The 27961-nt window shown below is 36.9% G+C and overlaps 1 protein-coding gene across 1 annotated transcript; it reads left to right on the forward strand.

Annotated features, from left to right (window-relative positions):
- On the forward strand, window positions 28–27651 carry LOC109820024 (WD-40 repeat-containing protein MSI4-like). The gene is made up of 15 exons (XM_020386067.1): window positions 28–235; window positions 1028–1091; window positions 1502–1588; window positions 2579–2641; window positions 10298–10363; window positions 10471–10545; window positions 10780–10855; window positions 12887–13097; window positions 14765–14846; window positions 23466–23539; window positions 23757–23868; window positions 24004–24078; window positions 25033–25109; window positions 26587–26686; window positions 27300–27651. Exons 1-15 carry the CDS (start codon window positions 108–110, stop codon window positions 27402–27404), a joined length of 1395 nt encoding a protein of 464 aa, XP_020241656.1. The 5' UTR covers window positions 28–107; the 3' UTR covers window positions 27405–27651.

Here is a 27961-nt window from a genome sequence, read left to right on the forward strand (position 1 = left end):
GATCATCGTCTTTTTCCGAAGGGCGGGAAAATCGAAAAAGAGAGGAGAGAGAAAGGCGAGTGAGGAGAGATCTCCAAGAGGAAGAGAGAGAGAGAGAGTTGAAGAAAATGAAAGATAGAGCGAAACCAGAGAAGCCGAGCGTAGACGAGAGGTACACTCAGTGGAAGTCTCTGGTTCCGGTGCTCTACGATTGGCTCGCCAACCATAACCTAGTCTGGCCCTCGCTCTCCTGCAGGTACACTACACCGCTCTCTCCTTCTTCTAGGGTTTCTACGTTTGTACCGCATTAGGGTTTTTTTTTGGACGTACCAAAGCGAATCGCTCAGGAAAAAATCGACTGTGGGTTTTGGGGGAAAATTCGTCTGTATTTAGATTTTAAGAATGATTTAGGAAGTGTGTGGGTTTAAAAATAAATCACTGTACAAATTAGGGTCTATAAAAAAAACCCCAAAGTTATAACTTGAAGTACCCGCCTATATCATCATGAAGGCGTATAGCAGGACTTAAAAGTTGGGAAAGCTCGGAAAAAGTTGATTCCCGCCGTATGGCTTTTGAGGTGATGTTCATATGCAAATGTAAGTGCAAGGTAAAAAATTACCTTGCCACATGATCTTGGGTCAATTTTGTAGGAAGGTAGAGCTACGTAGATACAATTTGTTGAAAAAACAGCAGTTTAATAATTTATCGTAAAGCGGCATAGCGAACTAGAAAACAATAGTCAGGTTCCTAATTGCTTCGTTCGTGGAAGCTGTATACTAAATGGAACTTCACAATTATTTGGTTTGATATAAATTTGGTTGTAAATGGTAGTTGCGGACCTGGTGACTTGCTTTTTCACTTGGTTTGAAGAATTCCCCCCCACAGTGTTTTCTCACAGTTCATGGAATTAAATTGAAGCCTTCTTCTTAATGGTATGATTTTTCATATGATATCATTTGTTATGCATGCTGCTCCTATAGTAGATGCCAAGGTCTTCTGATTCTAGATGTTACCAAATGCTGATTTCGTCTTTGTTCTCTGCAAAAAGGTGGGGTCCACAACTAGAGAAAGCAACATACAAGAACCGTCAACGTCTCTACCTTTCCGAGCAGGCAAGTACTGGTTAGCTTAATAAAGACATGGCCATTGAAGTCTTTCACCATGTGGGCGGTGGTTTTGAAGCTTTTGGGCTCTTGTGCTCAAACTTTGGGGACATGAGGTTCTAAACTGTGGTTGTAACTGCTGCTTGGCTGCTCCTGGAATAGACAATTTACATGGTTTTTTTTGTTTATTTATTGTCTCATGCTTAATATAGTATTTTAGTTTGGATATTCTATGGTTCTGTGCATAATATTTTGCTTATCTTTATTGTGAATAGTTTACACATTAACTGCTGAAAAATGATGCAGTCCTTATGATTCTGCTCAGTGTTCACTGTTCACTAATTCTGTATTAAATTTATAACTTGCTGATTGCGATTGTATCACTGGTTCCATGATCTGATTAATATACTTTTTTCCAGACTGATGGCTCAGTTCCGAATACTCTTGTCATAGCAAACATTGAAGTGGTTAAGCCAAGGGTTGCAGCTGCGGAGCATATATCCCAGGTTTCTAGATGTCTTTTATTGATTATTTTGCAATCTCACTTCTTTTGGAGTGCTTCATGTACTCGAGGTATCATATAGATCATGAACCTATTAAGCGATTTGCTCTAGGGCACATGCAGACTTAATTCTTTCTTTATATTTTATCAATAACACTCTGGTTCATTGTTGACGCCTGCTGAATTCAATTCAAGTTATATATAGTTGGATTAATCGGAATTCTTATGTGCCTTTATTGTTTTGATGTTGCATTTTTTGGGAATAATGACCTCTTGTTTATGTACTTTTTTATTGGTAACTTCCATTTGGTTTAACTTTTTGTGCATTAAGCAAGTGATGACTAATATTTTATAGTCTCATCCTTAGGTTCAATTCTGAAATTTCTTGATGTTTAGTTGGTTAAATTATTTTAATCGAAGTTGTTTAAATTATCTATACATGTTTACACGAGGCAGTGTACACCAGGCTCTGTTTTTTTTCTTTTGATCCCATCATCATTTAGATCTAAGACGTTGCATGTTGCATGAGTGTGTGCTGAAAATAAATGATTCAAGGTATTTCGTTTTGGTTTCAGAAGGGTTTCTATATGAAACTTGGCAGAAGATATGTAAGTTTTTTCTTTATTCTGAATAACTTTATTTTACTCATATTGTCATTTGTGATAGATAATACATTTTGGTACTTTTGCGAATTTAATTAATTTTTTGAAATTGAGTTTTAGATGTAATGACAATGACAACTACAACAACAACAAAGTTTTTATCCCAAATTTAAATTCAGTTTTTGATGCCGCACCTATAAATATTAATGCGCAACAACTTCTTGGAGTTGTGTATTTTTAACTTTTTTCTTTTTATTTTTAACATTTTTGATTTATGCCTATAACTTTGAAACTACACTAACAGTTTTCCATCTCATTATCAATGTATATTTTTCCAGATAGAATGTCAATATCTTTATGATTATATAGTAGTTTGTTGTAACGCCTTGCAGTTCAATGAAGAATCACGTTCTCCCTTTGTGAAAAAGTACAAGACTATCATACATCCAGGAGAGGTATGCTATAAGTATTCCATGATGTTTTTTCCCCAATCCCAGTTTCCTATTTTATCATAAATTATGTGTACTACCTGAGCGCAATGTACATGTATATGAATTCTGTTTTGAAGAATTGCATTTTTAATTTTACTTATAGTATGCATAAGCCATGAAATTTTGGTTTTAAAATCAAAACACTAGCTTTTCTGTTGGGTGACGATACACCCACCTTGTCGCGGAAGCGAATCACCTTGAGAGAAAGCTCTGGCTTTTGTTTTCACAAAACACAAGCCAATCTCGATGTTACTGTTTCGATAACGAAAAACAAGAACAGAAGTGAATATCTCAGCAATGTGAGATATACACTCTTCCCAATATCAGATCTAGGTCTGAATATAGAGGGAACCAACCAACAAGCAATAACCAATACAATAAGTGAGACACAAGATTTACGTGGTTCAGCAAACTTATCTACGTCTACGGGGAGGGGTGAAGGGAGATTCCAATATGATGGAGAATACCGATGACTTGTATAACCCACAAGCTGGTCCCAAAGAGATGAGACTTCGATTTTACCCAAGAAAGATGATCTCTTTCTTGTACAATCCCTCCAAGTTCTCTCTTTTTCTCTCCTCAAGATCTCACCTTTAGATCTGAAAAACTCTCTACTTTTTCTTCTCTAAGCAACCGGCAAACCCTATGGAAAAACCCTAGGAACGAGTTCCTATTTATACGCAAAGAATTAGACCCGAAACATTCCCTAAAAACCCCATCCTGAAAATTCCCGTCGGCTGTCTCGGAGCCCGCGCGAGACACATAGTGTGTCTCGGGTTTGGGAGGTGCTGAGGCACACAATTGTGTGAAGCCCTCGCGAGACACAAAACGTGTCTCGCTCCACACGTTCACAATTTTTGACTTCGTACATCATTTGATAAACCTCAAATTTTGGACGAACATCAGAAGAATACCGCGAACATCACCAGAGAGATTTGAAACATCAAACCAGCTGCGCTATTATACCATGGTTGTCTACGTACCCTCTGATCAGGATCAAGCTAATCGTAGTTCTGTAATTCTCCACTATAGTCTCCACCTCACCCTATCATCGCCCCGAAGGGCCATACCCTCTTGGACAGATCAACACTGGCTAATATGAAGCAAGTCTAAACAATGCTGAAACCTGCTACCTGTCACCACCTTGGTTAATATGTCTGCTGGATTCTCATTCGTGTGCACCTTCATGAGAGAAATATCATCTTCGTCTATGACATCTCGCACAAAATGATACCTAACATCGATATGCTTGGTACGAACAAGATAAACTTGATTCTTAGCCAAATGAATCACACTTTGACTATCGCACCACAAGTTCACATAATCCTACTTAATCCCCAAATCATCTAGAAGACCCCACAACTACAATGCTTTCTTCACTCCCTTTGCTATGGTCATGTACTCAGCCTTTGTAGTAGAAAGTACCACTGTAGCCTGTAACATCAATCGTCAACTAACTAGAGCATCATGTATTCTGAACACATAATCAGTAGTAGATCGCCCGCATAATCTGAGTTAACAAACCCATCAATCTGACACGTTTCTCCACCAAAGCACAAATCTGTATTTGTGGTACCCTTTAAGTTCATCAGGACCCATTTCACTGCTTCCTAATGTGTCTTTTTCGGATTCACCATGAACCTACTGACAACACTGACCGCCTGTGAAATATCTGGATGTGTACACACTATTGCATACATCAAACTGCCAACTGCACTAGCATAATGTACACGCTTAATGTATGTCTTTTCTTCCGCTGTAGTGGGAGATTACTTACCCGAGAGCTTGAAATGCGGAGCCAATGGAGTCGTCACTGACTTAGCATTTTGCATCCCAAACCTTGCGATAACCTGCTCAATATAGCTATTCTAACTCAAAAACAATCGTCGATTTGCCCGCTCTCTTCTAATCTCCATATCCAATATTTTTTTTAGCAGCGCTCATGTCCTTCATCTCAAACTCTTTGTCAAGTTAAAATTTCAACCTATCTATCTCCATCTTGCTTCTCGAAGCAATAAACATGTTATCCACATACAAATATATATATATATATATAATCACCTCCATGAAGCTTCCGAATGAAGACACAACAGTCATAATCGCTTTGGAGAACCCATGCTTTAGCATGAATGAGTCAAATCGCTTGTACCACTGTCGAGGAGATTGTTTCAATCCATAAAGTGATTTCCTCAAGCGACATACATGATTCTCTTTATCCTCAACCTTATAACTCCAGGTTGATGCATATAGATTTTCTCCTCTAAGTCTCCGTGTAAGAAGGCCGTTTTAACATCGAGTTGTTCCAGCTCAAGATCACAATGAGCAAAAATACTCAATAATACCCGAATAGAAGTGTGTTTACCACCGGAGAAAAAAATCTCATTGTAATCCACACCCTCTTTTTGTGCAAATCCCTTAGCCACTAGTCTAGCATTGTACCGTCAAGCTCGGAAGGCTCCTCCTTTCTTTTGTACATCCAGTCATCCACTTACAACCAATAGCTTTTCTTCCTACGGACAATGAGATTACCTCTCATGTTTGGTTCTTCCGGAGAAATTCTATCTCTTCCTCCATCGTAGCCAACCAACTCTTACTATTTCTGTCCCGAATAGCTTCTTTGAAGGTGACCGACTCATCATCCTCCATCGTGAGTGTGTACTCAACCAAATTTACCTGTCCATAGTGCTTCAGAGGCTGATCTGACATCAGCTTCTAAACCTGCTTGTAAGCTCGCCTTGACCTAGTGGAAGCTAAACTTTCTTCGAGCTGTTGTTGCAGTGCCTGTACATTTTCTTGATGAACCTCCTGTTCAAGCTCATCATCACTCTTTTCCTGAGTGTCTCCATGATCCTCCTCTTGAACATGACTAGAACTCGGTTAGTTTTTACGTTCTATCTCAATCACCTGAGATTTTGAAGTCCCAATAGTCTCAACACCATCATCCTCGGACGTCCTAGCTTTTGATAAAGCTATCATGAATTTCTCATCAAATGTAACATCTCTGCTGATCACGAACTTGGAATTTTTTATACACCAAAGGCGATAACCTTTTACGCTATTTACATACCCTAAGAATATTACCTTCTTGGCCATCGAGTCAAACTTTCCATCATTGACGTGATAGTAGGCTGTACATCCGAAAATTCTGAGCCTATCGTAATTTGCATGCTTCCCTGACTATACCCAATAGGATACATCACCATCCAATGTCGAATGTGGAGAACGATTCATTATGTAACAAGCTGTAGCAATCACTTCTGCCCACCATTCTTTGCCCAAACCAGCATATGATCGCATACTCATTGTTTTCTCCCGTAATATACAGTTCAGTCTCTCCGTGATTCTATTCTGCTGTGGTGTAGTCCTGACTGTCCGGTGTCGAGCAATACCCTCATGAACACAGAACTTCTTAAAAGCACTATCTGTATGCTCTGTACCGTTATTAGATCTCAATATTTTTAATTTCCTGTCTGTTTTGTTCTCAATCATTGCTTTTTACTTCTTGAATGTCTCGAATACCTCATTCTTATGCTTAAAAAAATAAACCCAAGCATACCTGGAATGATCATCTATAAACGAGATAAAATACCTGGAACCGTTCTTGAAAGTTGTCGGAGCCGGACCCCAAACATCTGCATGCACATAGTCTAATATACCTCTACTCTTGTGCTTGCTTTTCAGGATCTGAACCCTGTGCGCCTTTTCTTACACACAATCCCTGCAGAAATTCATGTAAGGTTTCTTCATGTTCTTTAGCAAACCTTCCTTACCAAGCAGATCTAGATCCTTTTCTGACATGTGCCCAAGCCACCTATGTCATAATCGAGTGTGCTCACATGGGTCTCTACCACTTCCATCAGTTCCAACCGCTGCATCTCCTGTCCAAGCCCCACTGTTTTACAAACTTTCATCCTTTGTCTTTTCCTCGCTCATTGCCCCTTCCTCTTACAAATAATCCCTATGCTTTCTCTTTGTTACCACTAGTAGCCATGTCACTAGTTATAATTTTTCGAAGATCATCCGCTAGAAGCGCCATTCTAGTCTCATCTATCTTCAAATTGTCACCTACAAGCATTAATGTTTATACCAGGTTCTCATAAAACTTCTACAAGCATCAATGTTTGTACCGGGTTCTCATAAAACTTGTACAAGCATCAATGTTTGTATCAGGTTCTCATAAAACTTCAATAAAGAAAAAAGTAGCAGAAGTGCTTGATCCTCATCTTCTACTTTCACATCAATGTTCTTCAAATCCGATATGATCATATCGAACTTGTTGATGTACTCCCGGATTGATGAGCATTCCTTCATTTTGCCAGTATACAATTTAGATTTTAAGTAGACCCGATTTGTTAGACTCTTTGTCAAGAAGGAACTCTCTAACTTTGACCACACACCCGCCGCCGTTGCCTCTCCATCCACCAAGAAAGCGACATCCCTCTCAATGCATAGGATAATCGACGCTCGTGCTTCGAGATCTAACTCTTCCTAATCCTCATCTGACATATCTTTGTGCTTTTTTTTTTCCTACCAAAGCCTTGTGCAATTTATGCGAAATCAACAAGTTTTTCATTTGCATCATTCAATAGGAAAAAACATTCTTCCTATTGAACTTTTCAATCTCATACATTCCCACTTTGACTGTTTTACTAGTAGACGCTATTCTCCGTTTGTTTTAGTGAATCTGCTTCTCTCAGGAATTTTAACAAAACACATTGTGTGCACCGCACAATAACCAAACACTACCTTAAATCGGAAGTTCTACCACCACCAATCTGATCAAGGGGCTTTGATACCAATTGTTGGGTGACGATACGCCCACCTCGCTGCGGAAGCCAATCACCTTGAGAGAAAGTCCTGACTTTTGTTTTCACAAAACACAAGCCAATCTCGATGTTCCTGTTTCGATAACGAAAAACAAGAACAAAAGTGAATATCTCAGCAATGTGAGATATACACTCTTTACAATATCAGATCTAGGTCTGAATATCGAGGGAACCAACCAACACAAGCAATGGCCAATACAATAAGTGAGACATAAAATTTATGTGGTTCGGCAAACTTGCATACGTCCACGGGGAGGGGTGAAGGGAGATTTCACTATGATGTAGAACATCGACGACTTGTACAACCCACAAGCTCGTCCCAAAGAGATGATGCTTCAATTTTACCCAAGAAAGATGATCTCTTTCTTGTACAATCCCTCCAAGTTCTCTCTTTTTCTCTCCTCAAGATCTCACATTTAGATCTGAAAAACTCTTTGCTTTTTCTTCTCTAAGTAGCCGTCAAACCTTATGGAAATACCCTAGGAATGAGTTCCTATTTATACCCAAAGAATTAGACCAGAAACAAGCCCAAAAACCGCATCTTGAAAATTCCCGTCGGCTGTCTCGAAGCCCGCGCGAGACACATAGTGTGTCTCGGGTTTGGGAGGTGCCGAGACACACAATTGGGTGTGGCCCCCGCGAGACACAAAACATGTCTCGCTCCACACGTTCACAATTCTCCACCTCGTGCATCATTTGATAAACCTCAAATTTTGGACGAACATCAGAAGAACATCGCGAACATCACCAGAGAGATCTGAAATACCAAACCAGCCGCACCATTATACCATGGTTACCTACGTACCCTCTGACCGAGATCAAGCTAATCGTAGTTTTGCATTTTTAATATTTTGCATGTTGCTGCAATTTCTTAGTTAAAATTCAATATTACTTGTTTGTTGATACACCTGAAGGAAAAACTAGTTAATTGATCAATTGCTATTCCTTTTCTTTTTGCGAATAATATGTGATGATCTAATTCACAAAATTAAGATTCATTAGAATATTCGTACATACAGTTAGGGTGTGTTTGGCTTGAATGAAAATGAAAGAAAATGAAAAACAGAAGAAAATAAGAAGGAAAGTGGACTGAAATTTCTCCGGATCATTTCCTCACCAGAACCTAGTGAAAGCAGTGGAAAATTTTATTGGGGAGGAAGGCGACGCACTCTCGGAGACATTGTCAGCAAATTACTAACTCATTTGTTTTCATGTGGGGCCCACATGATTAAATGGGCATGCTTTAGGTTTTAGCTAGGCACATAAAATACTCACTTGTTCCATGTGGGGCCCCACAAGCCATATGTTTGTGCACGCATAAGTAAAAGTTTTTTTCAAGCCATCTTTCACATTTTGAAATGAGTTCAAATTATTAAATTTCTACTAGCTTCTCTAAATTTTTAGTTATTATGAGATTAGTCCTTGAAACATTGAAATTACTATTAAGCCCCCGATTTTCATAAGTTGTTTCTAGCTATAACCTTTCTAATTGGTACTTATACTCTTGATTGGAGGCACTAAATTCAAAGTTATTTTATGGGGCTTACTAGCATTTTAAATGTTTTGAAGGGCTAATTTTAAAATAACTTAGGAATCGGAAAACCTAATAGCAATTTAATAATTTGAGTGATTCGTTCCAGAATATGAAAGATTTTGTGGGACTAATATTGATAAAAAAGTATTTCTAGTTTTGTTTACGCAATAATATACTAATTAACTTAATATAGATCTGTTCTTATAAAGAACAAAAAACACTTGAAGTGAACTCTTGTATAGAAAAATAACTTTTAAAAAATTATTAATATAGATTATATATAACAAGAGATACTACTCTCCTTGAGATTTTCCTTCAACTTTCTTTACAGTTTTCTAGCTAACGAAACGACAAAAAGATTCTTATTTTCTTTTATCTTTCTTTTCCTTTATTTTTTCCTTTCACTTTCTTTTTCTTTTCTCTCTTATTCCCTCAAACCAAACACAGCCTCAAGGAAATACAGAACTAGTAAACATCTTGAGCATGCATATTTGAATTTTTCCAAGCATGTCATAGAAGGGCTGGAAACTCTTTCTGACAAGACATTTCCCTTAATAAGAATGATACTAAAATGATTGATTCATAAGGCTGACGTCTTAATGTTCGGGGTGGTTCGATGTTTAATACTTGTCTCTATTGTATAGAGTATAAAGAATACACTTAGATCTAGTTTCTATTGTAGCTTTCAAGTTTCACCAACTGATTTCAGTAGCATAACCCTTAATAAATGGAAAAGGCTTATCGACTCAGTTTTTTTGAAGCCCCCCGTTGCACATGGGCTAAATGTTACCTTGGTCATTCATTCTTTCATTCTAAATGATGGTAGGCATCCTAATAATTAACCATAGACCTTCTTGCTAAACTCAAAGCTGTAGACACTGAAATGAGTAGTTTTATTATATTTATTATTTAAGATGCTAGATTAATTTGGAATGAACATTAAAGTCCGTAGGAGAATAAACAACCCGTGTTGAAGAAAGATTGGATCTTGTCTTACTTCTTATTATAAGCCATAGACCTTTTGGATTAAATACAGGCATCATCTTTTTATACTTTCGAGAGTCAGAAAAATGTAGCCTCATTCAATTTATGAATTATTAGATATAAGTTCGACTTTGTCTAATAACTACATGGTGCCACGGTGGTATCATGCTTGGTGAAAAACTCTTACATTTCTGGATGTAAAGCTTGGCTACTTTTATTTGAAGTTTGACGAGTTTGTGGTATTTTAATGCAGTATGAGTTGTTGTTGTTGTGCAGGTTAACAGAATCAGGGAACTGCCTACAAACAACAACATAATAGCAACTCATACAGATAGTCCTGATGTATGTCTTTTCATTTAATGGTTTACTTATACTAGGTTGTAACTTACCGTTGTGTTCAGAATGTTGTTGTGATGTGTCGATCTAAGTTATGCATTACTACCATGCAGGTGCTCATTTGGGATGTGGAGGCACAACCCAATCGTCATGCTGTTTTTGGAGCTACAGAATCTCGTCCTGATTTGGTTTGTTACTAACGTTGTTACTTTTTAGGCTTATACTGATTATATTTGTATATAACTTACAGGATATTTAATGTGTCATTCTCATTAATACTAGAATGTTTGTAAGAGGACACGGTGGTTAACTTATAAACGATTAAACAGAAGCATTTAGTTTCGATGGTTTTGTAGGTAGAACCGTAGAGGCCTTTGCTATCTAAATAACCTCTAATTGTAACTCAAATTGTGAAATTGCAGGTCTTGACAGGGCACCAAGAAAATGCAGAATTTGCACTCGCCCTGTGTCGTTTAGATCCTCTAGTACTTTCTGGAGGTTGGGTATCTTTCTTTTATTATAGTTTAGCTGCTTTACTTTTTGTATAAGCATCTAGCCTCTTCATTTTTTGCATTTACTACCATTGTTAGTTCATTTAAGCTATGAGTTAGAATTGTGTAGAAAATAAAGGCAATAAAGCAATCATGTAGCTGCTTCTTGTTCTTTATCATTCTTCTTGTCAGTAGTGCATTTAGTAGAGCATAGGACAAGGTCATATGATGGGAGTTATTCAATACGTTATTCATTTACTGGGACCCATTTGATTCCGCTTGATGGAGAGATTATGAACATTAAAAGTGTTAGTTGTGGGACAACTAGACAAGTGAACTTCTAGTAGTATTTGTTACCTATTATCTTGTTGCAGCATTTCTTAAGGCTATATATCTATACCTGATTACGTTATGTAGGCAAATTAATAAATTAGCATAAGTATTCATTGGTATTCAGCAGTAAACAGCAAAATGAAAGGATACAACTTTGTTGGTTTCCTAATCAATATGTAGCTATCATTAACATTATTTTAAATATCCCCCGATGTAGCCCGATATATTGGCCGATATCAGCCGATATATCCTTTCATAAGTCTTGTTGCAAAACAACATGGTCCCAATGTCCTTTACGCTTTTTAGCAATTTTTGGCGATATATCCTTGAAATGGATGATAAATTAGTCGATATGTTGGTCGATGTATCCTTTTATAAAGCTTGCCGCAAAACAATATAGTTCTGCAAAATTTATTTTTTTACAGCCGTACGAAGTTTTAAGCAAAATTTTAGTAGGTTTTCCCTAAGTATTTACAATTGGTTACTGGTTCTAAACATATATTATTTATATATTGGTATGCTTTGGTTTCATTAAGTATGTTTAGTTTCAATAAGTATGTTTGGATTATATTGTAGACCATTATATTATATATAAGCATATCAGCCGCCGGTATGCCACTCTGATATTTACTATGTATCCCTGACATTTCCCTGATATCCATAATACAATGTGGATTTTGGCCATCTGATATTTCTCCGATACTCGATATTTAAATCTTAATCGTTAACAACAGTGGTGAAGAAGCGACACATTGAATTATGGTTTCTTGGTAGGTGAACGGATGGCGATTGATGTCAACATCTCCTTTAGAGTATGAACTAAAGCAAGTGATTTTGAAGGAGCAAAAGGAATGGTGGCAGAGAAAACAAGATTGGTCCTTCAATTAGGCCAAGAGCATGGTCAAAATTGGCCATGAGGTTGTGTTTGGTACTGAGGTTGTATTTCTTAGAGAAAAGTGGCAGAGTTATGGTTGGCTTAGGAGAATAACATAATAACAGCTCTGGTAACTGAATTCTTGTAGAATTGGGGTCACCTAGTAACTGAATTCTTGTAGCATTGGAGTCACCTACTTATCATACCTCTGTATGAGAACTGCCATTGTGCAGACTTGATCATAGAGCCATTTGTACATGAGCACCACGTTCATATTTGCTTGTTCCGCATCTATTGATCGGTCTTTGGGTGTTAGAATTAAGGTTTGCCTGTTTGGAGGCTCTTCCACATGATCTTTCCACATATTGGCAGATTGCACACGTCGGAAATGATAGGATTTGCAGGACACATTTCAATTTCCTTCCAGAACTTTAAAAACCTTGGGTCGGATATGCATGGACTTGATGCCGCCCATGTGAATGGGAGTTTTGAGTGTTATCATTGCCGGACAGCATTTTGAGTCCCCATCGGTTATCCATGCTCCAAAATTTTCCTGAGTTATCAGTTTTAGTACAGAGGGAAGCTGGTAAAGTTTGCTATTAGGTAATTCAACCATCTCTGGGTATGAAGCATTGAATTAAAATCCTTTTCCATTTTTTTTACTATATGTAATCCTCATTAAGATCTCATATAATTCTATTTTTAGGACTGAGTCTGTAACTTTTCTTGCTTATTTGCTTAAGAATATTTGGCATGTTTCTGTGCTGACTCTTTGATGCGTTATAGTCATCTCTGCTTGCATCTCATTGTATTAACTATCAACTACTATAGGGAAGGACAAATCAGTTGTCTTGTGGAGCATACAAGACCATATTTCTTCTTTATCAGTTACCACGACTAGTAGGTCTCCTGGATCAAACTCCAGTACAAAGCAGCTCCCAAGTGGCGATGCGAAAAATAATGATAGTCCTAAAATTGAACCACGAGGGGTGTTCCAAGGACATCAAGAAACCGTTGAAGATGTGCAGTTTTCTCCTTCCAGGTACCTACCACTTGAAACATCTGAGTTTGCAGACATCCAAGGATTTAGAAATGCATGAAATTTCCATGCATGTCCTTATATAAACTTAAGTGTGCATGTGCTTTTTACACCTGCACCAGTACAAAGTTATTTGGTTTTGTTGGTTGCTGGTGCATTGTGGATCCAGAGACCTAGTTTATTGAAGTGGGGAATATTTAGACACTCCCCACTCTGTAGCTTCTTCTACAATAAAAGCACTTTCTATATTAGACTTGATCATGATCCCTACCAATATTTCTACCTAATTGTAACATTTTCTTGAACCAGAGTACATCTAAAATTTGTGAGAGTACCCTACAGTTTATTTGAACACTCTATTCCTAATCAAATTTAAAATCCACTCGCCCCGAATCCAATACCTCTGGCGTTTATTCCTACAGAAACCCAAAATTCTATTCCTAATACAATGAGCCTAGTCCACGCCCACTCTATTCCAAGCCTAGTATGTATCCATGTACCTGTCATAATCCCAAGTCATAAACATGATGTTAGCCATGAAATTATCCTACCCAAATGTAACTAGGAGCGGAAAGGAACCAAGTAATTAATAAACGAGTTGCCTATTATTCGTCCAAATATTTGGTCATATTTGATTTAGTTGTTCATTAAATAGTAAATGGACATTTTTTTAGTATTCAGCCCATAAACGAATAGAATTTATCCAGAGGTATATTCAATTCATTTGATTATTAAATATTTATTTACAATTTTCTACTTTTATAGTACTACATTGTGTCATCTTTTATGTGTGCATAATATTATAATCATTGCTATTTATATGTATTATATTAATAATTTATAAAAACACAACATAATGATTCTTATAGTGAGATATTATAATAACAACTAAGTAAAACTTAAAAAAACAAAAAAGAAAGATAAGTTGTATCATCTTTATTGTGTGCATAATATTATAATCATTGCTATTTATATGTATTATATTAATAATTTATAAAAACACAACATAATGATTCTTATGGTGAGATATTATAGTAACAACTAAGTAAAACTTAAAAAAACAAAAAAGAAAGATAAGAAACTACTTCAAACATAGGGTTTGAACTCAAGACCTCATGCTTAAGAATCTTAGGACGTACCAAGTGTGCTAATAAGATATTCATGAACATTTAATGAATATTCGGTAACTAACGAGTCGAATTTGAACACTTTCACTATTCGACTACTTCTAATTCGAATTCAAATGCATGAAAACTAACTGAATTCTTATACGAATACTATGGCGTTCGATCCGATTTGGTTCATTTTCACTGCTAGATGTATCCCTTGGTATAGGACAGGTTCGTGATATGCGACATGTGGATTAAAAAAAGAGCAATTGGAATAACTAGAAATAGCTACAACTAACAGACAAGCAGAATTGAGTATAAAAGCTTCATTTTTAATCACTTTATGTTTTGCAACTGCTTCAACAAATGGCAGGAGTGAAAGAGTCATTTTTAGAACACACAATGGAATCATTATCACTGTATAAGTATAGTCATTTATTTTTCTAGTTTTGGTTGTAGACTAAAATAGGATATGGCATCTGAAACTTTCCTTTAATTAGATTTTAATTTTATTTAGCACCATCAATTCTGGTATTGACATTCTTTTTTATTTTGTGGAAGTGCACAGGAATTCTGTAGTGTAGGGGATGATTCTTGCCTCATTCTCTGGGATGCTCGCGTTGGTACTAGTCCTGCCATCAAGGTAAGAAGCTTGTTTTCTGAAGTTATGCATGTTTTGTTCAAATTTGGGAACGATCCTTCTGCAACTCTTATTCCTCCCTTTTGTTACTTGCACCTGAGTTTTGTTCAGAGAAGGAAGAAATAAAGAGAGAATCACCAACAAAATCCAACACTCAAGAATAAATGTGCAAGCATTTGTTGAAAAAGGATACGTTTTGGAACTCACTTCAGTGGTTTTTTTTGTGGTGTTGGTGTGTGTGTGGGGGGTACGGGTTGGGGTGGGATGGGATTAGTGGAAACTAAGATAAAAAATACACACGCAAACGAGGGGGGGAAAATGACCCAAAGACCAACACCACCCGAGAGGATAATGCATTCATGCTTGTTTTACATTTTGTAAGTACTCACCCTCACAATTTTTGGTGTTGAGGGAATTATGATCAAAGTGTTCATTTTTTATATTTACATATTTGCGGTTGAAAATAAACATGTTATGATTTTCTCTATGTCAGTAATCCTTATGTTACCTATTTAGTTGTTCATATCACCTTGTTGTATAGTTAGTTGGACAGCCTTTTACTGTAGTTCAATAGTTCTCTGTAGAGAAATTTTGCAAAATAGACCGTTTTTATGAAATATATAGCGAAATAGACCACTTTGGTAAATAATTAGCAAAATAGACCTCTTTTTGGCCAATAGGCCAAAAAGAGGTCTATTTTAAAAAAGTGGCTTCAGAAAACATACGGGACTAGTAGTCCCGTATGTTTAAAGCTAACTAATCTAACGATTAGCGAACTCAAAAAATATACGGGACTACTAGTCCCGTATATTTTCTATTCACTAACAAAACGTGCGGGACTAGTAGTCTCGTACGTTTTGCAGAACCACTTAACCTCTGCCTAGCAAATCCACTGGACTACTAGTCTCGTGGATTTGCTGGGCAGAGGGGCAACATGCACCAAACATGCATGGGCCTCATTTATCGATTACAACCAAAATTTTCGTCAAAAAGATATCATTTACAATATCACAACACAAATCTCATCATAGAGTACATCACCACACAAATCCGACGTAATCAACAACATCACAACACAAATCCGACGGAATACACATCACATCCAAAATCCGACAAAAATACACATCACAAATCCATACGATAATATATATCAGTCTAAGCTAAACAAATCCAAATGTCTCAAGTCAACCCATACGATAATATGTAGTTTAAGATAAACAAATCCAAGGTCAATAAATCCATACGATAATATATATCTTAGTGGAAAAACTAACAAATAAAAAATCCACCCCTCCCCCGTTGTCTCTCTCTTCGCACTCGTTGAGATCGTCGGCATCCTCCTTCTACTTGAGCTTGAATATGCTCGCTCTCCGGTTGTGTGTGGGGCTGTGATGGACCGGCTTGCTGTGACGGATGAGCTTGAATATGCTCGCTCTCCGGTTGTGTGTGGGGCTGTGATGGACCGGCTTGCTGTGACGGACCGACTTCATCATCGTGCGTGCAAGGTCTACCGCGTCTACGTCGGCGTACATATAGAGTATCGTCAAGATCCACCTGCTCACGATCTTCATACCGATCCTCATAAGTTTGTTGAAAAGCTCTACGAACTCTCGCCACTATCCGATGCAATATCGATACATGTACTGAATCTCCTGTGGCGGTAGCTATGCCCTCATTTGCAATCCCCTCGACCTCGTCCATAGCATCTATCTACAATTACATAAAAATATTGATATTAGAAACCATAAGCTAAGAAGAGATTGACATTCTATGATAATTTTGACAATTTAACTTACCCATTGTCTCTCATCTACCCCTCTTGTTGGGAGCGAATCTCGATTTCGTCGACTGAAGGCGTAGTTTGAGTGATTATCCAACGTCTGGTAATCCCCCAATACCATTTAATGGAATCAACTTCTTTCATCGGAGGATAAAGCTAATTGGCAATATGTTGATGTCGATCATTCCACCTAGCAATGAATGATTGATGTGTGCGCTGCCAGTCAATTTGATGTCTACCTTTAGTCGCCTTTCTCTCTATTTTTTTGACATATTGTGGAGCATGTTGCGCGAGTTCAAACTGTCTAAACACGCGATCGGGTACGTGCATCTCCACAATCTCGAAACAAACGAGAGGAACTCTAGCCCTCCATATGTCGTGTCTCTCCATACAAATCAGCGGTAGACGAGGTAGGTGAGGGGTGTATGGCTGTCACTCGAACTGCAAAAAAATCCAAATGTTAATATTTTTCTGAAATATATTGATATCATAGAGTACTTCAATTCAAATTCAATACCTGAAAAATTTTCATCCGGTCGAGCTCCCCTCTGTAAAAATCTAATTACCTAGCCGGGGTCTCATCATAGGCTTTTGTGACATTCCATCTGCAAGAAACGTTTTTGTTCAAAATGTTAAATTTAAAATTAAATACAAATGAGATTCAATTTTTTGTTCAAAATGTTAAATTTAAAATTAAATACAAATGAGATTCAATTTGACGCTTTTTACCTGCAGTCTAGTGGAATATGTCCATCTAACTCTCGGATCTCGCATACTCATGGTTTCAAAACCAATCTTTCCCATGCCCAAACTTGTAGCAATGTTAAACAACCCTTGAGCTCCTTATTTTGCATTAAAGCAACCTTTGACATTTTTCTATATAGGTATGCTAAAACAGCACTACCCCAGGATAATGTCCCGCACACGTCGAAGTCTTCGATAAGTGGTAACCACCTAGCGCGAGTTCAAATACGTTAGTCATGTATACTAAGAATAGTGAGCAAAAATCAATACTTAATGTTTACTTACCTCAAATGGACTTTATGTTTACTTGAATCGGGAAAAAGAAGCGTCCCGATCATGTGCATAATATATGCTCTCGCATGCTGTTGGATCATCACTTCAGGTGCATCTTGTGGCAACGGGTTTTCAAAACTCTCCTTAAGCCACTTCAATCTAATATACCCTCCAGGCAAGAACTCCGGAGATATTCCTAACAAATTATCACATACTCTTCGCCAAATATGCCTATCAGTCCCCGTGACACAAGGGCCATCAATGCGGAGACCTAGGATCACTGCTACATCCTGGAGAGTAATAGTTGTCTCGCCGACACGTAGATGGAAAGTATTAGTCTTCGGCCTCCATCTATCCATCAACGCGTTAAGCAGTGCCCAATCGAGCTTCATCAATTTCAATTTTGAGCAAGTAAGAAAACCGGCTTGGGATACTAGGGCAATGATGCGAGGATCATCAAGTGGCCAGCACGTATGTCCAAGGCTATGATCAATCATAACCAGCTCTTGTCCTCTCTGCACATAAATGAATACAAATATTAGATTATAAAAATGAATAAGTAATATGTGACTGTAAATATGTTATCATTACCGATGTAAATGATATACTCTCCGAACGGTGGCGTGACTGATCATAAAGGACTTCATCATTAACCGGTCCGGGAAGCATCGTGTATATACCTGCACATATAACGGTAACTTATGATTTTCTGCCAAATCAAATACATATGAACAATGTATCTACTTGCTAAATCAATAACATATAATGATGACATATCATTAGAAAATATTTTACTTACAAATTAATTGCTATCTACTTGCTCTTGATGGACAACGAGACCTATTATGTCCTAATTGATTACATTGTCCACATCGGATTCGTGACGCTACTCCTTCACGACCTTGATCCATGGTAGATCTAATGCGTACGGATTTTGGTCGTCTGGCTTGTCTTTTGTGCTTAGGTGGTAATATATAAGGTATATATAAATCCGACCAATAACGAGTATCATCGGGAAGATGAAAACTCTCATTATAAGTCTTCCGATAATGATTTGTTGAATACCAAGCTGAGCAATACCGATCATAAGGCAATCTAGCACCACCATCTTGATTGGAACTAGCCGCTAAAACGTGTTGACATGGGATTTTCTGTAATTGTTTTATACTACAAGTACAACTGCACTCCTGGTCGTCGAGATGAACGGTGTATGTATCATCACAAACTTTAACCTCCCACTCATTGTTGTTGAATTGTTCAATTCTACATGTTCTCACAGCCACAATCTTTTTCTGCAAAATAATCTTATTTTTTGGAGTGTACTTATTTCTGCAAAATAATCTTATTTTTTGGAGTGTACTTACTCGTCAAATTTGCACTATCACTACGCCTCTTATTAAAGTATGCGTTCAATCTATAAAACGTCATTACAACTAAGGCTTGAATTGGCATAGCACGGGCACCCTTAAGTACGCCGTTGAAACTTTCGGAGTAATTAGTTGTCATCATACAATATTGAACACCACCATCTTTACATAATGCCCATCGATCTTCGTATTGCGGCTTCAAGTTTTGTTTAATCCAATCATGGGCTTCAAGTGATATGGATTTAATTCTCTCTACAATGCTCATATACCAGTGAGTCAGTTGCACAACCGGCTCGCTATAATAGATTTTGTAAATTGACCTCTCCATGTTTTTTCTTAAAATTAGTTCTTATATGCCGCAAGTAATATCGGTGATGACGTGGTGCACTCCACCCCTCGTGCAAGGCTCGTAGAATTCCTTTCACCCGGTCAGAAATAAAGGTAATAACTCGTGGAATTTGAACAGTCGGAATATATTTGTAAATACATTAAAAAAATCACTTCAATGTATCCTCCACCTCCACAACTGCAAAAGCTATAGGAAATAGCCACTGTTATAAATAGCGATAAATAGCCCCGCAATAGCGGCGCTAATAGCGTTAGTGGTTCCTTTCCGCGACGCTATCGCCCGTTATGCTATCGCTCAATAGCGCTGACATATTACAGAATATGTCTGTTCGCAAAAGCGACAATAGTGTGTCATAACGGTAAATAGTGAGCGATTACATTCAAAATTTGCTTTTTGACTGCTATTTAAAAGCGGTTTGAGGTTTATTTTTTTAAAATTAAATTCAACCATTGACCATTGTATTTCACCGTCTCTTATGATTTTCAGCATACTCTCGCCACTTCTCATACCTACCTTGATACTTCCTCTCACATTCTTCACCGTGAGCTCCTCTTAGGGCAGTCCTGTCACCGTTAAACTCTTCTTCTTGAAGACGATAACTTTTTAACTCTTCCAGTCATCTTCGGTATTATGTGATGGTTACATGTCTATTTCATGTTTAGGATCTATTTAAATCATCCAATATGTACTTTTAAATTTCTTAGATTTTTTTTTAATTTTTCTTTTTTAGTATTTATACATATCTAAATTAGATCGTTATTTGACTTTGCGTTTTTTACCGTTATTTTACCGCAATAGCCCGAAATAGCCTTAGCAATGCCTCACCGCTACGCGACGCTATCCGCTATCGATAACCTTGGAAATAGCCCACCGTTTGCATCTACACCGGTCGCAACCAAGAGCACTTCTTTGTACTTGCCATATAAATATGTTCCATCGATACTTAAGAGCGGATGACAAAAAGAGAACCCTCTGATAGCGGGCCCAAATGCCCAAAAAACACGTATGAACCTCTCCATTTCTGGCGCGACCTCCTTAGACACTATGTCATATTCGGTACCCGAATTTTTCCTCATAATTGCTGAAAGATAATGCGAAAGTAATTGGTAAGATTCCTTCCAATTTCCAAAGATTTTAGTCAACGCCTTCCTCCGTGCATCATATGCTTTAAACCTGGATATTGTTATTCTTTTCATATCATATACCCTTGTAATTATCTGTCCTGGAGTAAGATCAAGTTCCCGCCTAACTTCGGGCATAATTAGCTTTGTGATATAAGAGGAAGTCAAAGTCTTATGATCATAAGTTGCTTCGGGCATAATTAGCTTTGTGATATAAGAGGAAGTCAAAGTCTTATGATCATAAGTTGCAGTCGAATTTGAACATGTATGGAGTCCGCAATAACTAGAGATCATAAATTGGCCAAGTGATTTTTTCCTAATAGCTGCATTAAGCTTCCACGGACACTTTGAATTTCTATCATCTGCAGCACTTGTATTCTCTCCTTGACCTTTCTCATTAAAGTAACACTTTACATGATAGCTAGTTGTGTTGCTTTTCACCGTCTTGAATTTGACCCGGTTTTTTATTGCCCATTCACGTATAGCGAAAATTAATGTTTCCTTGTTCTTGAAAAGATCTCCTTTCTTGAAAGTAAAGTCCTCGGGTCGATCGAAATTAGGGCCATGATCGACGAACTCAGCTTGTGAGGCATTTATCCACTCATCATTTTGAAACTCTTCTGGCAACGGCTCTTCAGACTCTACATAGTCGTTATTTACGCAATATTCATCCATCCAACTTACGTCATCATTGGTCTCTCCAATTGCATACTGCATACTATCAAGACGTTCATCCTCTTCAGCATCTTCAGTATCATCATCGACATCTACATCCTCATCATTATCCTCTACTATTGTAGAACCCCCGGTAAATCAACTGAAACATGACCCGATGAGTTGTGGAACACGTCATTTGACATTGCACCCGACTCATTTTTTAAGCGCATGACACTTTGAGATAACGAGATTTGATTATCAAGCATGCGAGAGAACTCTCCACGAGCATATGAAACTTCAACAACCACAGACATTGGAATATTTTCAATAAACAACTCGATTGATATTTGTTTTTCCGCAAGTTGTATCATGTTATTCAATTCTTCATCATTGGTGATCTCTACAGCAATTGTTCTTTGATCATTTAATGTTATTCAATTCTTCATCATTGGTGATCTCTACAGCAATTGTTCTTTGATCATTTATTGGACAATTACTGAAGACCTTAATGGAATTTTCGACGTGATTAATTCCAGTAACTCTGTATATTTGCGCCATCAATCTATCAAAGTTGTAATTTCTGGACAACATGAACATTTTCCTAGAGCCTCCATCGTGTATAGGCATATTATTCAATCCAACGCTCAGTTTTCCATTGAATAAGCAAATAATCGGTACTCCATTCGCCATTTTAATTGAAGCATTAAAATTCATCATATAAAAATTATATTTTTTTCCAGACATTTTCCTAGACCATAATTATATATATTTTCTAGATATACAACATTAACTAAACAATACATATAAATTTATGGAAAAATTAAAATTTGTACATTGATTAAATTTCAGATCTCCTCGGCCTCGTAGAGAATAGACGGCGTCGGCGTCAGATTTGAGGGAGGAAGAGGTGAGTTGGGTTTGGGGGAGAGAGATTGGGATTGTTGGGTTGGATTTGGGATAGATGGAGATCGGGTTTGGGACGTTGATCGGCTTGGGAGAGAGTGAGAGCTCGGGAAAGAGAGAGGGGGAGATCTGAAGTTGGAGCTCAGGAGAGAGAGAGAGGGGGGATCGGGAGTTGGTGCTCGGGAGAGAGAGAGGGAGATGGCGAGAGAAAGAAGCGAAGGGGGAAAATGTGCCCTAATTTGAGGTATATATATAGTCTGCAATTCTACGGGACTAGTAGTCCTGTAGAAATTGCAGAGCGCATTTCATTCACGACAAATCCACAGGACTAGTAGTCCTGTGGATTTGCTGAGCAGAGGTTAAGTGGTTGTGCAAAATGTATGGGACTACTAGTCCCGTATGTTTTGCTAGTGATCTGAGTTCTGAGTTCGCTAATCGTTAGATTAGTTAGCTTTAAACATACGGGACTACTAGTCCCGTATGTTTTCTGAAGCCACTTTTTCAAAATCGACCTCTTTTTGGCCTATTGGCCAAAAAGAGGTCTATTTTGCTAATTATTTACCAAAGTGGTCTATTTATTTTTGCTATATATTTCATAAAAACGGTCTATTTTGCAAAATTTCCCTTCTCTGTACGCATTTCTCAACATTCACAATTAACTTATTCGTTCTGTAGTCATAGATACCCTTACGTGCAAATAATAGAACTTAGTATCCCAAATAAATAAATAAATAAAAAGTTAATGAGAGTAGAAAGATTAACACATTAACAAATTGTTCAATATCATGACATGTTGAATATCATATAGTGAATTGTATAAAGGTTGACATCTTAAAATTCAGTTCTTGGTTTCTGTGGGTAAGTTCACTTTACTTTAATTCTTTAATAGTTTCGAGTTTGTTGATTGACTGATACTCATCAAACCTTGTGTAATAATGAGTTACTGAATTCATGAACTATCATGTCAGTAGTAAGAATTGTATTCTCCTTCTGTGATCTTTGGATAGCTTCAAGCAGTCTTATCTGAGATGTAACCACTTGTCATATTCATACTTTATTGATGGTCATTATTTGATGTTTGATCTTAATGCCAAATGTAATCAAGAATGTGCTTAGGCACACATCATTTCAGTATCTTCTATTTTTTAATATCTGATCTTAATGCCAAATGTAATCAAGATGGTGTTTAGGCACACTTCATTCCAGTATGTTCTATTTTTTGCATGGAGTACAGATTATGCAGCTAGTCTGAAGCAAGATGATATTTCAATGTTTACAGTATGGTTATCATAGAGTTGATTCCATCTAAGGTCTTTTTGTTTGCGCTCATTTTTTGTTTATTGTCTTGGAGTTTTAATTTTCCATGCATTTTTAATCGGCATATTAGAAAGTATCTAGGTTTGATATAGGAGCTCATTTCTAATGCAGGTCGAAAAGGCGCATAATGCTGATCTTCATTGTGTTGATTGGAACCGCCATGATGAAAATCTTATTTTAACAGGGTATAAACTGTGGAACCCTCTTGACCTCTCTGTGTTTTAATTTTATTTTATTATTGTAATTATAGTTCATTTTGGCTGTTTGTTTCTTATAGTGTGGGTCATATTATTTTCATGCACCTTGGTTTTCTGACAATACCCTCAATCTTCTCTTGTACTCTCATTTTTATATTAGTGCAAGTTAAATTTCATAATTTCATTTGAGATCTTGTATTCTCAGATCTGCTGACACTACTGTTCGTTTGTTCGACCGTCGTAAACTCACTTCTGGTGCTGTTGGGTCACCTTTGCATATATTTGAAGGTCACAAAGATGCTGTTTTGTGCGTTCAGGCAAGATATTTGAATATTTTTAGCAGAACTTTTACTTTTTTTTCCAAACTACTCAAAAGTTTCTATTTTGGTTGTTTTTTGTAGCTTTTATAAAATCTCTTCTTGACTTTTAAGGATTTGTAATTGTTATTTCAGTGGTGCCCTAACAAGGCATCAGTTTTTGGGAGTGCTGCAGAGGATTCTTTTCTAAATGTTTGGGATTACGAAAAGGTAAATATGAACTTGTTGTTTGTCTTTCAGAAATGAATGTATTAGTAAATTATACCTGTTTTATAGTTTAAAGATGACAATTGTTTAAAGTTTCTCATGATGGCTTAAATATGTTTTGGGGTTTTTCGCGAAATAGTTGTTAATTGATTAGTCAGGAATATATCTTTATCTTTTTTGATACTATACTCGGAAAACACAGAAAATTTTGTATTTTTAATTGTACTCGGCCTCGGTGGCAGGATTCTTGTTCTGTAGGTTTGGTATTTTTTTATAGGTTTTAATTATTTACTGTAAGTTACGCTGGAAAAAGAAAAAGCCGCCTATAAGCATACATTATTAGTTCTGATATCATAAATTATAAGAAACCAACTTCCCCTACAGGCTTGACTGGTGCCCTTACATTCTGATGTTGTTCGTCACATTGCAGCACATTCACTGGTCATGTCCACCTGCTAATTTCTTAATTGGACCTTCAGTGTCACTGTTCAAAATAGAATAACAGTAAACTTATGCAATATAGATTTTATTTTGATTATTCAGATTGTAAAGATTCAACTTCAATGAGCTTGTGGAAGTAGAACACAGTCCTCTATGGAGTACATTGATATTAATAACTGCAGGGTGGGGCACTAGCAATTATTGTTTGTCAATTGCAAGTTCATTTACAAGTTCCGTTGTAATATGTTTTGGTAGTTTTCACCAGTGCTATTTCATGCTGTGTAGGTTCACACAATGCATAGATCATTATTATGTCAAAACTAGATTTGCTTCTTCTTAGGTTTCCTTTTCATTTTCTTTCGCAGCATACTTTTAATTATTTATAATTTTTTTATTAACAACAGAAATTAACTATATATGATAATTTGCTGATTTTTTAGGTCAAATATTGATATTTCCAAAGTAATTTTCATGTTTGTATTCGTTTTTTATTGAACAATATGAAGCTTCTATTAGGTAAGTAAGAAGGTAGAGGATGCTGGAATAAAGACACTGAAGTCATCTGGTTTATTCTTTCAGCATGCAGGACACAGGTGAGAACTACTTGTCATGTATGCATCAGCTTACTCAGATACCTTGTTGCTGAAATTCATGCACCAAGTTTTATCATCCATCAAACTTTTTCTGCTTAACTGTAATATATTATTGTCACTTCATGGTTTATTAGATTCAATTTTAAAGTTAATTAATTAGTGCGTTCCGTTTATCCTTAAAGTTACATTCGTCTTATTTCCATTCCGTTTATCCTTAAATTTACGTTCGTCTTATTTTGATCTCTTTCTTTTGCTTTTCTGTTTACAATAATTTGTTGCTGTGCTTTAAATATTTTCTCTTATGTGTTAATTTTTCTTTTATAGAATTAACATGCCAGCTAGATAGCATGGACACTTCAAACATCCATGTTTTGTCGTATGACACACCGGTCATGCTCACATACAATACGCGATGCTTCTCTTTAAAGGGTACTTTTAGCATGTTGCCAAAAGAAGGGTACTTTCAGCATTCTTGTCTGTGTCTATGCAATATAACATATAACATTGTCTCTGATTTCTACATCAATGTTCATTAGATTAAGAGCGGATCCTCATCAATCATCTTTTCCTTACTAGATTTGTAGTGTCAAGAAGTTTTTCTTTATCTAAAGAATGGATCTCATCAGTTTGCTTTTCCGGACTGGTTTTGCATGTTTTTTTACTGGTTTTGTAGTGTTCCGTTCAAGATCTTCAGTCCTAAACTGTAAAAAAAAAATAATCCTTCCTTTAATCTAGCAATTATATCAAATGTACGACTTGTCAAGCTCTGATGCACATGATGCGTATCTTTTCATATTGAAAAAAAGCTAGATATCCAGTTACCATCATGACAGTATACTTCAATTCCTCCTCCAGTTTCATTGCTGTTGCTATTCGCTTCCAAGACCCATGATTCTTTATTGCCACTATTTATTTTCTACATCTTTTGTAACCATGATATGATCTGTTAATACATTCCCCAAGAACTTGCCACACCATGGACACCGGCGGTATCTGAATAGAAGTATGATACTCATAACTTCCCATGACATATCAGGAGCAAAGGGGAAAACTATCACCGATTTTTCTCCTAATTTTCCACAACTAGTTCCATTTTCATGTTGATTTCCGTCAACTCTGCGAGCATTCATGAGATTCAACATTTATTTCATGGAGTGGTGAAATAAGAGTTAGAGTTAATAGGTTATTTTTATCCTTGTTCTCTGTTCATACCTGTATGTTTCTGGTTTTGATTTTATGTTTTCGAACCGATTAGTAATAGGTGTGGCTTACGTTTCTTGTGCAAGGAGAGTTGTGTATGTATTTTGAATGACAAAGATTTCAGGTAGCTTGCTAAAAGATCAACTAAATATGAATGCAAGAACTGATTAACTAAATTATGAATATTTACGGTTAAGCTTGGTTATTATTATCTTTAGCTTACTTTTCGTTGGCTACATGTATTTATAATAGTCTTGCTTCTTGTCTGAGGATGCAGAGATAAGGTCGTTGATTTCAACTGGAATACAGAAGATGAATGGACCATTGTTAGTGTATCTGATGACTGTGCAAGCACTAATGGTGGTGGGACTCTGCAGGTAAATTGTTTTATATACGTGATTTTCCCTCTATTCTACCCACTATTGTGGTTGAGTATAAATTTTACTATAATGTAGATGTGTTACACGCTAGTTTAGAATAAAAAACAAGTCCAAAGATACTGATCCCAGTTAAGTGTCCCTGGTCAATTGTCATCCTTGGCATCATTCAATTCTTCGTGGCAAGGTTGGGCGTCCATGTAGATTAATGGTCTAACGATGGTTAGGAAATCAAGTTGTCTCTTTGAGAAAATCAATGTACAATTGGGAGCATCCCTATGAATTAGTAAGAACTAGAAAAAGCAAAAGGAAAATGAGTCTTCGGCAATGAATCACATACAGGCATGAATCAGATGCTTCTTAAGCAAAACACATGGACGATGTCATGTTTTTATTCAACACATGCCATGTATGTGGAAAATGTCCTGCTAAAGTATTTTGGTACTACGCTACCAACCAATGAAACTTGCCCATAATCTTCTACAGTGTTTAGGGTGATATGCCTGTAGAGTTTCACATTGTTGTTAACAGTGCTCACTAATGTCATCTTAGCTGTTGAGGCAATGCAATCTACTCTCACATTTCTCGCCTGTTTATGTGGTGCTTAATACAGATATGGCGCATGAATGACCTAATCTACAGGCCGGAGGGGGAAGTTTTGAGCGAGTTAAACACCTACAAAGAGCACATACTATCATGTGCACCACTTCGAGCCTGAAAGCTTCGATAGAGAGCTCAACTCCTTGCTCTAGGAGTTGACTGTACTGCTTTTGAAAGATATTCCTATGTAAACAGAGGTTATGCTTGTAACTGTTAATCATAGATTCAACTATTTTCTAGCTGGTCTGTAGATTGATTTGCTTGTGGAACTGTTAACTATATCGGCAACTTGGGAGTTGTAACTAGTGTTGAAACTAGCCAAGACTTCGATATTTTTGGGGACAGCCTTTGTTTTCATTTTTGCAGTCTTTTGAGTGCTGGAACTGTTGCCTTTGGTAGTCTCAGAACCATGCGTTTATTGTGTATCTTGCTTCTAAATCCTTTCACAGGTTGTGTCCCCAGTTTGGCAAGATTTTGCAAGTCGTATGACTACAGTGGAGAAGAACGGAATGTTGAGTTTGTAGATTAATCCTGGTTCAATTGTGAATTTATTTACAAATTTGTGATAGATTTAACAATTTATTCATGAATTAGATTATAATATTTTCACCATATTCGTAAAATAGTATTTAATCACAGTATTCATGATTTTCCAAGATTCTGAATATTCACATA

Source organism: Asparagus officinalis, chromosome 8, assembly GCF_001876935.1.
Source record: "Asparagus officinalis chromosome 8, Aspof.V1, whole genome shotgun sequence".
NCBI classification, from domain to species: domain Eukaryota; kingdom Viridiplantae; phylum Streptophyta; class Magnoliopsida; order Asparagales; family Asparagaceae; genus Asparagus; species Asparagus officinalis.

Bases quoted from the DNA above. Each gene is read 5' to 3' on its own strand.
- LOC109820024 (XM_020386067.1), top strand. From the start codon at position 108: ATGAAAGATAGAGCGAAACCAGAGAAGCCGAGCGTAGACGAGAGGTAC. The intron at 14,847-23,465 runs GTAAGAAGCTTG...TTTCTAATGCAG, and splicing joins GTACTAGTCCTGCCATCAAG to GTCGAAAAGGCGCATAATGC. The intron at 23,869-24,003 runs GCAAGATATTTG...TTGTTATTTCAG, and splicing joins ATGCTGTTTTGTGCGTTCAG to TGGTGCCCTAACAAGGCATC.